Source organism: Apiotrichum porosum, assembly GCF_003942205.1.
Source record: "Apiotrichum porosum strain DSM 27194 chromosome Unknown scaffold_17, whole genome shotgun sequence".
Classification (NCBI taxonomy): domain Eukaryota; kingdom Fungi; phylum Basidiomycota; class Tremellomycetes; order Trichosporonales; family Trichosporonaceae; genus Apiotrichum; species Apiotrichum porosum.
The window spans coordinates 246,609-259,099 of record NW_021167124.1 but is presented as its reverse complement, the minus strand read 5'-3'; the positions used below and the strand labels follow the sequence as shown (position 1 = coordinate 259,099).

At 58.7% G+C, this 12,491-nt stretch overlaps 5 protein-coding genes across 5 annotated transcripts; 2 read left to right on the top strand and 3 right to left on the bottom strand.

Annotated features, from left to right (window-relative positions):
- Positions 1–434: 434 nt before the first annotated feature.
- On the bottom strand, positions 435–3,527 carry ADE3 (tetrahydrofolate synthase; the record flags this gene model as incomplete). The annotated part of the gene is made up of 2 exons (XM_028619238.1): positions 435–3,246; positions 3,481–3,527. 2 exons carry the CDS (start codon positions 3,525–3,527, stop codon positions 435–437), a joined length of 2,859 nt encoding a protein of 952 aa, XP_028472412.1.
- Positions 3,528–4,242: 715 nt separating this feature from the next.
- GPI16 (Subunit of the glycosylphosphatidylinositol transamidase complex-like protein) lies at positions 4,243–5,990 on the bottom strand (the record flags this gene model as incomplete). The annotated part of the gene is made up of 4 exons (XM_028619237.1): positions 4,243–4,880; positions 4,922–5,419; positions 5,457–5,774; positions 5,813–5,990. The coding sequence occupies 4 exons, from the start codon at positions 5,988–5,990 to the stop codon at positions 4,243–4,245; spliced, it is 1,632 nt and encodes a 543-aa protein (XP_028472411.1).
- Positions 5,991–6,428: 438 nt separating this feature from the next.
- On the top strand, positions 6,429–8,184 carry CCT4 (T-complex protein 1 subunit delta; the record flags this gene model as incomplete). Its single annotated transcript, XM_028619236.1, has 4 exons — positions 6,429–6,494; positions 6,561–6,606; positions 6,648–6,700; positions 6,739–8,184. 4 exons carry the CDS (start codon positions 6,429–6,431, stop codon positions 8,182–8,184), a joined length of 1,611 nt encoding a protein of 536 aa, XP_028472410.1.
- Positions 8,185–8,679: 495 nt separating this feature from the next.
- Positions 8,680–10,559, bottom strand: EHS24_003571 (uncharacterized protein; the record flags this gene model as incomplete). Its single annotated transcript, XM_028619235.1, has 9 exons — positions 8,680–8,889; positions 9,036–9,211; positions 9,302–9,535; positions 9,636–9,789; positions 9,837–9,907; positions 9,942–9,961; positions 10,001–10,092; positions 10,267–10,402; positions 10,441–10,559. The coding sequence occupies 9 exons, from the start codon at positions 10,557–10,559 to the stop codon at positions 8,680–8,682; spliced, it is 1,212 nt and encodes a 403-aa protein (XP_028472409.1).
- A 1,007-nt stretch (positions 10,560–11,566) lies between these two features.
- Positions 11,567–12,368, top strand: EHS24_003570 (uncharacterized protein; the record flags this gene model as incomplete). Its single annotated transcript, XM_028619234.1, has 6 exons — positions 11,567–11,677; positions 11,707–11,752; positions 11,795–11,962; positions 12,052–12,178; positions 12,221–12,275; positions 12,321–12,368. The coding sequence occupies 6 exons, from the start codon at positions 11,567–11,569 to the stop codon at positions 12,366–12,368; spliced, it is 555 nt and encodes a 184-aa protein (XP_028472408.1).
- Between the last annotated feature and the right edge of the window lie 123 nt (positions 12,369–12,491).

Below are 12,491 nucleotides of genomic sequence, written 5' to 3'. Positions count from 1 at the left end.
TACGTGCACGCGTGCATGAAGGATCTACGTCGACATTCGTGGTTTGTGCACGTTGTATCGTTGGAAAAGAAAGCAGCGCCACAGGCCCATTTTTCTTTTCCAACAATTACCACTTTCCCCTACAGGATCCACACCGCGGTACCCTGTTGCCAAACTGACGACACCTTCATCGCACGCACACTCGCATCTTGTTCACCGATGGACATGGACGACGCACTCGTAATCTCGACATCTGCTTGTTGCAACACAAACGTAACTGGTTGGATCTCATGGGCCGTTGAGGCATGCATTTTTTTTGTTGTACATGAATGATCTGTTGAAAGGCGCCTGCCGCCTCCCGATCTATATTGGATAAAAGGTGAGACAGAGATAGATGTGTATTGTTCCCTCTCCCTCACACTACTTTTGGGCTATGGCCTCTGTCTTCTATGTGTTTAGAAGAGACCGACAATCTCGCCGTCCTCGGTGAGGTCAATGTCGTAGAAGCCCGGGCGGGTGGTGAGGCCGGGCATGGTGGACATGTCGCCGACGAGGGGGTAGACGAACGAAGCGCCGGCCGAGAGACGGACGTTGCGGATGGGCAAGGTGAAGCCAGTGGGCACACCCTTGCGGTTGGGGTCGTCCGAGAGCGAGAGGGCAGTCTTGGCCATGCAGATGGGCAGGGCAGAGTAGCCCTGGCGGGTGTAGCGGGCGACCTCCTCCTTGGCCTCGGGCGAGAGCTCGACGCCGTCGGCACCGTACATCTCCTTGGCGATAATGTTCATCTTCTCCTCGAGGGGGAGGTTGACGTCGTAGAGGAACTTGAACTCGGACTCGTCCTTGCACGCCTCGATGACAGCCTTGGCGAGCTCGACGGCACCCTCACCACCCTTGGCCCAGTGGTTCGAGGGGACGGCGTAGTCGGCACCGACCGAGAGCGAGTACTTCTGAACGAGCTCCATCTCGGCGGGGGTGTCCGAGGTGAAGCCGTTGATGGCGACAACGACCTTGAGGCCAAACTTCTTGGCGTTCTCAATGTGCTTGCCGAGGTTGGCGCAACCCTTCTCGAGGAGCTCGAGGTTCTCCGACGAGTAGACGGCGTCAAGGACCTTGCCGGGCGAGACGGGGGGACCGCCACCGTGCATCTTGAGGGCACGGATGGTGGCAACGAGGACGACGGCGTTGGGGGTAAGGCCCGAAACACGAGTCTTGATGTTGCAGAACTTCTCCATACCAATGTCGGCACCGAAACCGGCCTCGGTGATGACGTAGCCGTTGCGCGACTCGTCGTCACCCTCCTCAACACCAGCGAGCTTGAGGGCAATGCGGTCGGCGATGATCGACGAGTTGCCGTGGGCAATGTTGGCGAAGGGACCGGCGTGGACGAGGACGGGGGTGCCCTCGAGGGTCTGCATGATAGTGGGCTTGATGGCGTCCTTCATGAGGACGGCCATGGCACCGGCACAGCCAATGTCCTCGGCGGTGATGGCGTCGCCGTTCTTGGACGAGGCAACGACCATGCGGCCGAGACGGTCACGCATGTCGCGGAGGTCCTTGGAAAGGGCAAGGACGGCCATGACCTCGGAGGCGACGGCAATGTCGAACTGGGTCTCGCGCGAGAAGCCCTTCTCGGTGGGGGCCTGGCCAACAGTGATCTTGCGGAGGTAACGGTCGTTGCAGTCAATGACACGGTTCCAGGTGATGGTGGCAGGGTCAATGTCGAGACGGGCAAAGCGGGCGGCCTCCTCCTCGGTGAGGTCGGCGGGGTTGGTCTTGGTGATGCCGAGCTTCTCAAGACGGATAAGCATGGGCTTGGAGAACGAGCGCACGCCCTTCTTGGGGGGGCAGAGGCGGTTGAAGAGACCCTTGTCCGACTGGGTCGACTCGTGGAACATGCGAGCGTCAATGGCGGCAGCGAGCAGGTTGTTGGCGGCGGTGACGGCGTGGATGTCACCGGTAAGGTGGAGGTTGAACTCGGTCATGGGGATGACCTGCGAGTAACCACCACCGGCGGCACCACCCTTGACACCGAAAGTGGGGCCCTGCGAGGGCTGACGGACACAGGCAATGGCAACCTTGTCGAGGTGGGCACCGAGGGCCTGGGCAAGACCAATGGTAGTGGTCGACTTGCCCTCACCGAGGGGAGTGGGGGTGATACCGGCGACAACAATGTACTTGCCGTCCTTGCGGCTAGAAAGACGCTGGAGGATCGAGAGCTCGAGCTTGGCCTTGTACTTGCCGTACGACTCAATCTCGTCGGCCTGGACACCCATCTCGCGGGCAATGTCGGCCACGGGCTTGGGGGTCTGGGCAACGGCAATCTCAATGTCCGAGGGGACGTCCTCCTTGAGCTGGAGGGGGAGGGTGGTGAACTTGCGCTCACGGCTCTTCTCCCACTGGCGCTTGGCGGCGAGGTAGGTGTTGTTCATGAGCATGGCAACGGTCATGGGGCCAACACCACCGGGGACGGGGGTGACAAACGAGGCGACCTTGGAGGCACCCTCAAAGTCGACGTCGCCGACCATGCGCTGGCCAGACTTCTTGGTGGCGTCGGGGATAAAGTTGGTACCAACGTCAATGACAACGGCACCGGGCTTGATCCAGTCACCCTTGACGAACTGGGCCTGGCCAATGGCAGCAACAACGACGTCGGCGTTCTTGATGATCTGGTCAATGCCCTGGGTGCGCGAGTGGCACTGGGTGACGGTGGCGTTGCGCTTGCGGAGGAGAGCGCAGACGGGCGAGCCGACAATGTCCGAACGGCCAAGGACAACAACGTTGGCGCCCTCGAGGTCAAAGCCGGTCGAGTCGATGAGGCGGAGGATACCAGCGGGGGTGCAAGGGGTGAACCAGGGCTCCGAGATGCGGCTCGAGAGGAGACCAATGTTCTCGGGGTGGAAGCCGTCAACGTCCTTGGAGACGTCAACAGCGTCAACAACCTCCTTCTCGGCCTCCTTGGAGGCACCCTCGAGGGGGAGCTGGACAAGGATACCGGCAACCGAGTCGTCAGAGTTGGCCTTCTGGACGAGCTCGAGGAGCTTGGCAACACCCTGGCCAGGGGCAGCACCCTCAACCTCGGCATCCGAGGGGACCTGGATGTGCTTGACCTTCATGCCAGACTCCTCGGCAGCCTTGAGCTTCATGCGGATGTAGGTCGACGAAGCAGGGTTGGAGCCGAGCTGGAAGATGTTGAGAACCGGCTCATGGAAAGTGGGGTTCTGGGCCTGGAGGTCGCCAATGGTCTTGTGGAGCGACTGGCGGATCTCCCTGAAGCGCAGCGTCAGCTACCCATATACGTGGAGGCATGGAAGATGAGGATGTGGGGGGAGAGACGTGGATGGATGGATGGATGTATGAGGGCATGGGACGACTGGTTGTGACTGGGCCCAAGCGAGAAAAATACACGTTCCAAAATCTCGGCAAGAGAGACGTGTTTTTAGAGCCAGGAGAGAAAAAAAAAACGACGTGTTCTACATGTGTTCCAGAGGCATTTGTACTCACTTGGCAATGGCGTTGCCGTCCACGATCTGGGCGGTGTTGGAGGCCATGGTGGAGAGTGCGTTGGTGGAAGGGGCGGAGCTAGAGAATGCGCGCAAAGAAGAAGAAGCGAGCGAAGCCGTGCGCGTGGGGATGTGTGTGCCGGCGGAGGAAAGGACCGACGATTGCAGCCGGCTGGTCGAGATTGCTGTTTGCCTGGTGGAGCGGTGCAAGGACGACAGTGACCGTGCGAGGATGGGGGAACGCGAGGTGATGCGCATGCACGAGTGAGGAAGCGAGGATGAGAGGAGCGACGACATTATCTACCAGCAAGAAAGATAGGAGAGCGATTGGGCCGTGGCGCTGGGGGGAGGGGGGACCGGAGCGGACACCGAGGAACACCGGCAACAACGAACAGGACGAGAGGTCTGAAGGAATTATTGGAAAAGCAGAATCGTTGGAAAATATTTTTACGATGGTGGCATCGCATGCAGCCACAGCCGCCGCCAAACCAAGCAGCACCCAAGGGCCCCCGCAATCCTGCTCGCACTCGTTTGGATCGGTTTGCCCCGCACATGCGTAGGCGCACAGAGTAGGGTCTGTCTCCTGCTGCGCTGCTGGGGGGCAGGACAGCGATCCGACTCGAGAGAGACATTGTCGCGGGCAGGTGCCTCGGACGACTGCAACGGGCCCGAAATTCGGGAGTTTTGAAAATTCCAATGGCATCATCGTCGTATCCCAGATCTCTACCACATGCGCGCTGGCTATGGGCCCAGCCACTCATTTCTACTTGCTCGCCTCCACCCAGCCCCAGCGGCGGATGATGCGGCCCTGGATCGAGCCAAAGAACACGGCCATCACAGTCGAACTCATAATAATGACGTTGTACGGCATGGAAAAGTCGGGTGTCGGCACGTCCAGCAACAGCTTGGGACCGTACACCCGGCGACGCGACGTACGCTGCACGTCCACTGTGCCCGTCTCGAGCGCCTTGTCGGCATATCGCTCCTCCTCGCCCTTGACGTCCAGCAGCGTCAGAACCGACGCCGGGATCTCGCGGCCGCGTTCGGCGTCGGGCACGTGGTCGTCATACTTGAGTGTAAGCTTGGTGAAGGGGATGGAGAGCTGCACTGTGCTGCGCGCAGGCAGGGTGAGCCGCAGGTGGAGGTCGGTGGTGGAAGGGGTAGGTGGGGTAGATGGGTGGTAGTCGATCGAGTGGATAAGGTCTGGCGCAGCCGCACCGTTGACCTTGACGGACATTTCGCTCAGCCACCCCTTGACCCACCAGGGCCACACCTCGCTGTAGACTGCCTCGCGGTCCACGTCGGCATTGTTGGCAATGTTCACCACGAACGTGGCGTCCGACGCGTGACGGTCGGCTGCAACGCGGGAAATGGTCACCGCAGGGGGCTCAAAGTGGAGTGCTGTGGACGGTCAGCTCCATGTGCAGGGTTGAAGTACCCACGGTGCTTGAAAGGGCCCTCTTCGTGCCACCAGAACCCGAAGTCCTTGTCCTGGAGATCCTCGGTAAAGAGATCCCATTCAGCGACTTCGCGACGCCTGCCGTCCACCCAACGCTTGTTGACCTTTTGCGGTGCTGGGTCAACTGCGAGGCCTCCTTCGGGAGCAATTAGGCGGAGAGTCGAGCTCGCTGCCTTGGGGAAGGGACGCGGCAGGTTGGTTCCAAAGATCGTCTTGAGAGTGAACCCTCTTGTGCCGCCACGCTCGGGAACGAGGTCGACAACACCACCCCACCATCCTGTCCACGTTCCCTGCTGCGTCTTAGAGGGCATAACCACATCGATACCCTCCGTCTTGAAGCCCCAGCCGAGTACGTTGCCTGGGTGTGCGAGCAGCGCACTCAGACCAGACAGGCCCTTGGACGGAAGGAGCGACAGGAACGGCGTGAGGTTTTCGGTGCAGAGGTGGAGGTGCGGCGACGCAACGAGATAGTGGGAGAGGTCTGATGTCAGTTTTGCGCGCCAAGAAGCTAAACTCACTGTTGCCTTGACGTGCCGGAGGATACAAGTCGCCAAATGTGCGCACGCTCTCACCGACATGCTCGGCTCCAACGGTAGCGCAGAACAGGCCCGCGAACGCGTGCGTCACGTCGTCCCAGGCGGTATCCGTGTCCCCACCTTCCAGCCATCCACGCACCTCTCCGCCACCGCCGCCAGCCTCATACGCGGGTGGCCCACTCTCGCCGTGTCGTAACTGGTTCCACTGCCCAGACGTGAACGAGATGGTGAGCTCTGACACGTTGCTCTTCTCCAGCGGCAGAAGCAGTGTCGGCGGCGTCAGGGAGTGGTGAGATTGTGCTGCTATGTAAGCCTATGACATCATGGAATGAGCTTACATGGTCCATCACCCTTGTGCAGCGAGAAGTGTGTTGTAAACTCGAACAGGACGGACAACTTGCCGTCAGGAAGGGGCTGGAGGGTGAGGACCTCGTGGAAAGCGTCCTGCGGAGAGGTGGGGCCAGCCGAGGCTAAGACCGCCGACGAGAGGACCGCAACAAAGTGCGACAGCCTCATGCTGAGCAGAACGGTTGAGTCGAGACGGGGATGTTGTTGAGGAATATGGCCTCCACTTACACGACGTCAGCAACACAACGGGGTTGCGCTTATCAGAGAGACTGGGTCGGTTGGTTGACGTGTAATCATCGGTGGGTTGACGTGTGTACATGTTTAAACCCACGTGATAAGCACGCGATAAGCACGTGTTAATTATCTTTTTGCCTCCGCGTCTCCGCTCAGCGATACCTGTCGGCCCAAAAAAGGTTCCGCTGTCATACACGCTGCGTGTTCGCGACGACCGCCTGCTTGCTGGCCGCGCGCGTCCCAACTTTCGTCGCGACACCACGACCTTCCACCTATACTCCTCAACACAAAACATCGCCAGCGCGGCACTCAGATCGACTTCAAAGCAGTCCCGCAGTTAGCTACCTTACCTTTAAGCAAAACACAGCAATCATGGCCGCTGTCGCCCCCAACGCCCCCACGGGCGCGGGCATCTCGGACAAGTCGTTCAACGACAAGGTCAGTGGCAACCCCCCGTGACCAACAATGTATGTGACGTGCGCGCATGCTGACGCACACTTGCAGGGCAAGCCTACCGAGGTCCGTCTGTCGAACATGAATGCTGCCAAGGGTGTGTATTAGCCAGGTTATTGAAATGTGCTGACAGATCAGCCGTTGCCGACGCCGTGCGCACTTCGCTTGGTCCCAAGGGCATGGACAAGATGGTGAGCTACCATTGCCTTCCGTGAGCTAACGCGTTTAGATTACCACCAGCACTGGCGAGGTTGTCATTACCAACGACGGTGCTACCATTCTCCAGCACATGGCCGTCCTCCACCCTGCTGCCCGCATGCTCGTCGAGCTCTCCAAGGCGCAGGACATTGAGGCCGGTGACGGAACCACCAGTGTCGTTGTCCTTGCCGGTAGTCTGCTGTCTGCTGCTGAGAAGCTCCTCACCCAGGGCATCCACCCGACCACAATAGCACAGGCCTTCCAGGGCGCGGCTTCCAAGGCTGTCGAGTTCCTGGAGCAGATGTCCACCCCGGTCGACCTCAACGACCGTGACGCCCTCCTCCGTGCTGCGTCGACCTCGCTCAACTCGAAGATTGTCTCGCAGTACTCGTCCATCCTCGCCCCCATTGCCGTCTCGGCTGTCACCCGTCTCGTCAACGCGGCCTCGTCCAACGTTGACCTCCGTGACATTCGTATCGTCAAGAAGGTCGGCGGTACCATTGAGGACACTGAGCTCGTCGAGGGCGTCGCCCTCAACCAGACCGCCATTTCCAACGCCGGCGGCCCCGTTCGCATGGAGAAGGCCAAGATCGGTCTTATCCAGTTCCAGCTCTCGTCGCCCAAGCCCGACATGGACAACCAGATCGTCGTCAACGACTACCGCCAGATGGACAAGATTCTCAAGGAGGAGCGCCAGTACCTGCTCAACCTCTGCAAGAAGATTAAGAAGACTGGCTGCAACGTTCTCCTCGTGCAGAAGTCGATCCTGCGCGACGCCGTCACCGACCTCTCGCTCCACTTCCTCGCAAAGCTCAAGATCATGGTCATCAAGGACATTGAGCGCGACGAGATTGAGTTTATCGCCAAGTCGACCGGCGCCAAGCCCGTCGCTGACATTGAGGCCTTTACCGAGGACAAGCTCGGTGTCGCTGACCTCGTCGAGGAGGCCACTCTCCCCAGCGGCGGCTCCAAGGTTGTCAAGGTGACCGGCGTCAAGAACCCTGGAAAGACCGTCTCGGTCATTTGCACCGGCGCCAACGCCCTCGTCCTCGAGGAGTCGGAGCGTTCGCTCCACGACGCCCTCTGTGTCGTCCGCTGCCTCGTCAAGAAGCGTGCCCTCATTGTTGGCGGCGGTGCCCCCGAGATCCACGTCTCGCGTCTCTTGACCCAGTACGCCCAGACCCTCACCGGCAAGGAGGCCTACTGCTACGCCGCCTTTGCCGAGGCCCTCGAGATCATCCCCACCACTCTCGCCGAGAACGCTGGTCTCAACCCCATCGCCATTGTCACCGAGCTCCGCAACAAGCACGCCCTTGGTGACGCCAACGCGGGCATCAACGTCAAGAAGGGTATCATCTCGAACATTGACGCCGAGGGTGTCGTGCAGCCCCTGCTTGTTTCGACCTCTGCTCTCGAGCTCGCCACTGAGACGGTCTCTCTTCTGCTGAGAATCGATGACATCTCATTTTCCCGCTGAGATTTGAGCTGAGAAAGTGAGTTGTCCATCAAGATCCAGGAAGAAAAAGCCCAGACGCATGAGTTGGTAGCTAACCAGGTCGCAGCAGCAGGTAATTTGACTCGTTTGGGGACGGCCCAAGGGCACGAGGTGTGAGCAGTATATACCTGAGAACCATGCATCTACACTACATTGGATATCAAACTTGTCGCTAGGAGCTGTGTTGCAGTTGTAGCCATGGAGGCACGTACCAAAAGGTCAAAATGTAGCAAAAGGTCAAAATGTGCCGAAAGATGTGCCGAAAGGTCAAAATGTGCCACAATTCATCGCTGCCAGGTGGCAACAAACCCTTGGATGGGATACCGTGCATGGGCAGTGAGCCGCTTCGACAGACAAACCGTACATCACAAAAGCAGAGACGTCTGTATGAAGCTCTCACTCTCTCGTTCCTTGTCTGAAGCGCTCTCTCTCTCTCTCTCTCTCGTTACCAGGTACAGTCTCCTCAGGGTGTCAACCTCACTCGTGGTCAATGGCCAGCTTGCCAGCCCTGTCCACCAGGAGGTCAATCTCGTACGCGAGCCAGACATGGGACGCGTCAAATCCTGGGCGCAGCGCACCGAAGGGGTTTTTGTCCAAGATCTCCTCCACGATGTGGTATGCCTCCTCGATGGCGGTCGCCTTGTCGGTCAAAGCACATGTGATGGAAGAGGTGGTGCGGTGAGAAAGCTTCGTGTGGATGGCAGCGGTCACGCTGTATGGATACGCGCCCTCGTGCTCAGGGGGGGGGGGGGGGGGGGGGGGGCGCAGACCGAGAACGTAGAGCACGCTGTCAGTGTTAGCCACGGACGTACAAGACATGGACGCTAAGAAACTTGCCTCGCAATGATAACGATCTCGTTCTTACTCCACACCCGATCGGTCCGGTTATGGGTACCGGTAGCGGCCGCGACATGCGTGGAGATCAGAAGGTCAACGAGTCGCGTGAGAACCCTACGGTAATCTTTAAAGACTAGCCGGGCGTGCGGGAAGACACTGGTGACCTCCTCACCTGGTCTGTTAGCACATCGACGCAAGCTCGGCCACGAACCAAACCTGCACACCGCCGACTGCTCCACAGCACTGAGGCCTCTCTCCTTACTGCAAAGGCGCTGCCAGCCAGCCCAGTCATCGTCGCCAAAGCCGAGGTTGGAGAAGGGGGTTGCGTCTGAGGCGGCCAGGGTGTTGAGAATGTCGACACCGGCCATCCAGTTGCTGTCCACGTGCCACAAGAGAGGCTGGTACTCGTTTTCTTGGCCCGGTTCGACAATGTGCTTAACAACCAGAGCTTCTACGGCACGCTGGTCGTTGAGGACAGTGTTGTTGGTTGGCATTCCTGCCGAACGAGTGGGCATCATACGGTGACAATCGACCGGAATACAGAGCTTGGTGGATTTGTTAGGATCGCTTTAGGGAGACCCATTTTGTAAACTCACCGAACAGGCCGCGGACGAGCATCGTCTTGGGCTCTCCGATCTGGAACCCATCCAGCGTGCCGTGGAGCGGGTGGTCGATGGTCGGGTAGAAGAGGCTGTTGAGGCCATCATTTCCCATGAGCGTGACAATCGCCGATGATGACAGGCCGAGGAACTGAATAATCGTTCAGCGCTGTCACATATTCAGAGACAACGACGTACCTTGGCGGCGACGTCACGCGCCAGCGCAAGTGCTGGGGCGTCGATGGAAGGGTCCCAGCAACCGGTACGCCCTGCTGTTAGCAATACTCTTTAGAGCACACCCACTGTGCATAGTGCCACGTCGCCTGCATCGGTGTTAGCACTGCTTTTTGCTTTGGGCTCACGATCTGTGGGAAACCAGCTCGTCATCGCTAAACGCGTAGCGCACGGTGTTGGAGCGGTAGAAAGAAAGGGCTCCACCTTGTTCAGGACCGATCTGCCGCTGCGACCGTGGCCTAAACTCGGTCAGCGATGTGACGGTTCAGTAGAACGTACGGCTAAGGGCGGCTCCGATATCATCGAAGTAGCCTATCCGCCCTCTTTTGAGGGGGAACAAGAGAAGCGCAATGTCTTTCGGTTCCAGGCCGGTTAGCCCGTCGAAGTCACGGACTCGACGGTCAAGGTCGGCAATGATGGCGCTGAAAGTCACTGAGCCCTTCTTGGGTAGACGGCCTTCATTCTCAAAACAGAACAGGTTGGCCTGGCTCCTCTGGTCACGATAGGTGGTAAGGACCCACATGGTCACCCTTCGGGGTTACCTGAACCCCCGGCAGAGAGTACTTACTCCGTCCAATGCAGCTTGAGCGTCACAAAGTCATAAGTTGGGAGACTTGACTTGAGCGGGGACGTCTTTGAGGTCCTGACGATGAACGGCTCTTCAAAACCGATAGTAAAGCTAGGCATGTCAACTGAAGCTCCGACGAGTGTGGCGCTTACGATTCTTCAAAGTCTTTAAGCTTTACTTGCAGAACAAGGTGGACGGTGATGACCTCGCCCGAGGCGGACAAGGGATGATGAGTTGGAAGTGTTCCAGGAAGTAGCTGAACCAGTTACGTAATCCCCCAGGTGCCACCCAAAGTGCCACACTCGCACGCGCCTTCCCCGTGCTGGCCGCGCGGGGTCAACGATCAACAAGCATGGAACGAGCATAAGCCGCCTTGTTTCTGTCCCCGCGCGTTCTGCGTTCCCCCATATCCATAAGAGGTACCTAGAGGAGCACCACTCAATACGTGCCACTTGAACGAATGGTAAGAGCGATACGATGATCGTCTCCGCATGATCTGGGACGATAGTGGCGAATTGCGAGGGGGGGGGCGAGAAACGCGTAACGTTCAAATTGACGGGCCAGGACAAGGACGTTGTGTGTTTTTCATCCGAAGCTGTGAAAGCCGTCTTGCTAGTTTTGTTTATTCGCGCACTCTGCCGATCGAAAGCACCTTGACCTGCTTCACATGCTTCACAACGGCTTCGTGACGGATCAGGCGGCGCGTTCATCCTGTGCATGCTGTGCGTGTAATCCGGATGTGATACCCCGCGCTCGAATTGTCGACTTTCCGACCAAATGTGGTGCCATGTTAGAACATGTTCTAACAACGACCGCAAAAGGTTTGAGAGGAATGACAGGGGTACTGTACAGTCCCACCCGTTCGCCATGAGACTCCAGGCTAGGTATGTTGGTCTTTTGCCAGGAAAAGGAGCTTGTTATGTTCTTCCTGTCGCTTTTGTGACTGTCCGGTCGTCTCTGGGTGGGACGATGGGGTCCGAAGCATGTGTGATCAGACACAGAGCGGCTGCGCCCCCTTTGGGGCACACCATGGGAACGCTGCAATGCTGCAACGCGGCTGTCCACGCCGACCTTGTTATAACGTCGGCTTGACGTACCTCTTTACTCCTCAACAACCCTCACCACCATGTCCCACCCCACTTTCCCTCACGGTGCCCTCCAGATACTCCACCACCCCACTCCTGCCACTCCAGCCGTGGCTGCCACCAGTCCCGGACCTACCAGGCTGCTTCAACTGGTGCGCGTGCACCATCGACTGCCCCTCAGCAACCCACTGTCAACCACGAAAAGGAGGAGGTCTCTGCGGCGGAAGGTAAGTTCGGTCCGTGCATGTGCTGGCGCTCACCTCTCCCAGGTTTCAAGCCGGCCACCCAACTGCGGTGGTCGCTGCACGCGGCCGGCGACATCATGGGTGTCCGCGACCTCACACCCCAAACTCCCCTACGGTCAGGTGCAGTCCGCCTCGATCTTGCCGGCACGGCATACGGCTCTATGGAGCTTGAAATGGATCACTGGATCACTGGTCCGCGCGTCGTTGTTACGACGTGTATCAGAAAGAGATAGAGTACGTTTGGATTGTCTTCGCCAACCACCAAGGCTGACCTCGTGCAGTGCCCTTGTCCCTTTTGGGTTTCTGCCATGACGACGACATGGGTATGACCGGCCCCGCCATTGTGCCGCTGCACCCCGAAGCCATAAGGCAGCAGCGCCGTGCGGGTTATCTGCACCACCGACCGTAGTAAGTGATGGCAGATCTGACAAGTTTGCTGACCCAGTCCAGTCCTTACCTTGGCACATGCGACATGGCACCCCGCCAAGCGCTCCTGGGGGAGGACGTAGGTGGCTGGTGCTGTCACTTGTTGTTTTCCTGACCAGTACAGGTGGACTATGTAGAGATGTTGTCGTCCCGCCACAAGATTCAAGGTTGAGAAGAGCTACGCCGCCGTCCAGGCAGCTGCCAGAAACTGTGCCAGGAGAAGAACGTGGTCGACAACATGTGGAGGACGGATGGCATGCCCAGATGGAAAGGCAGGCAGTGAAGTTGAGGTGCG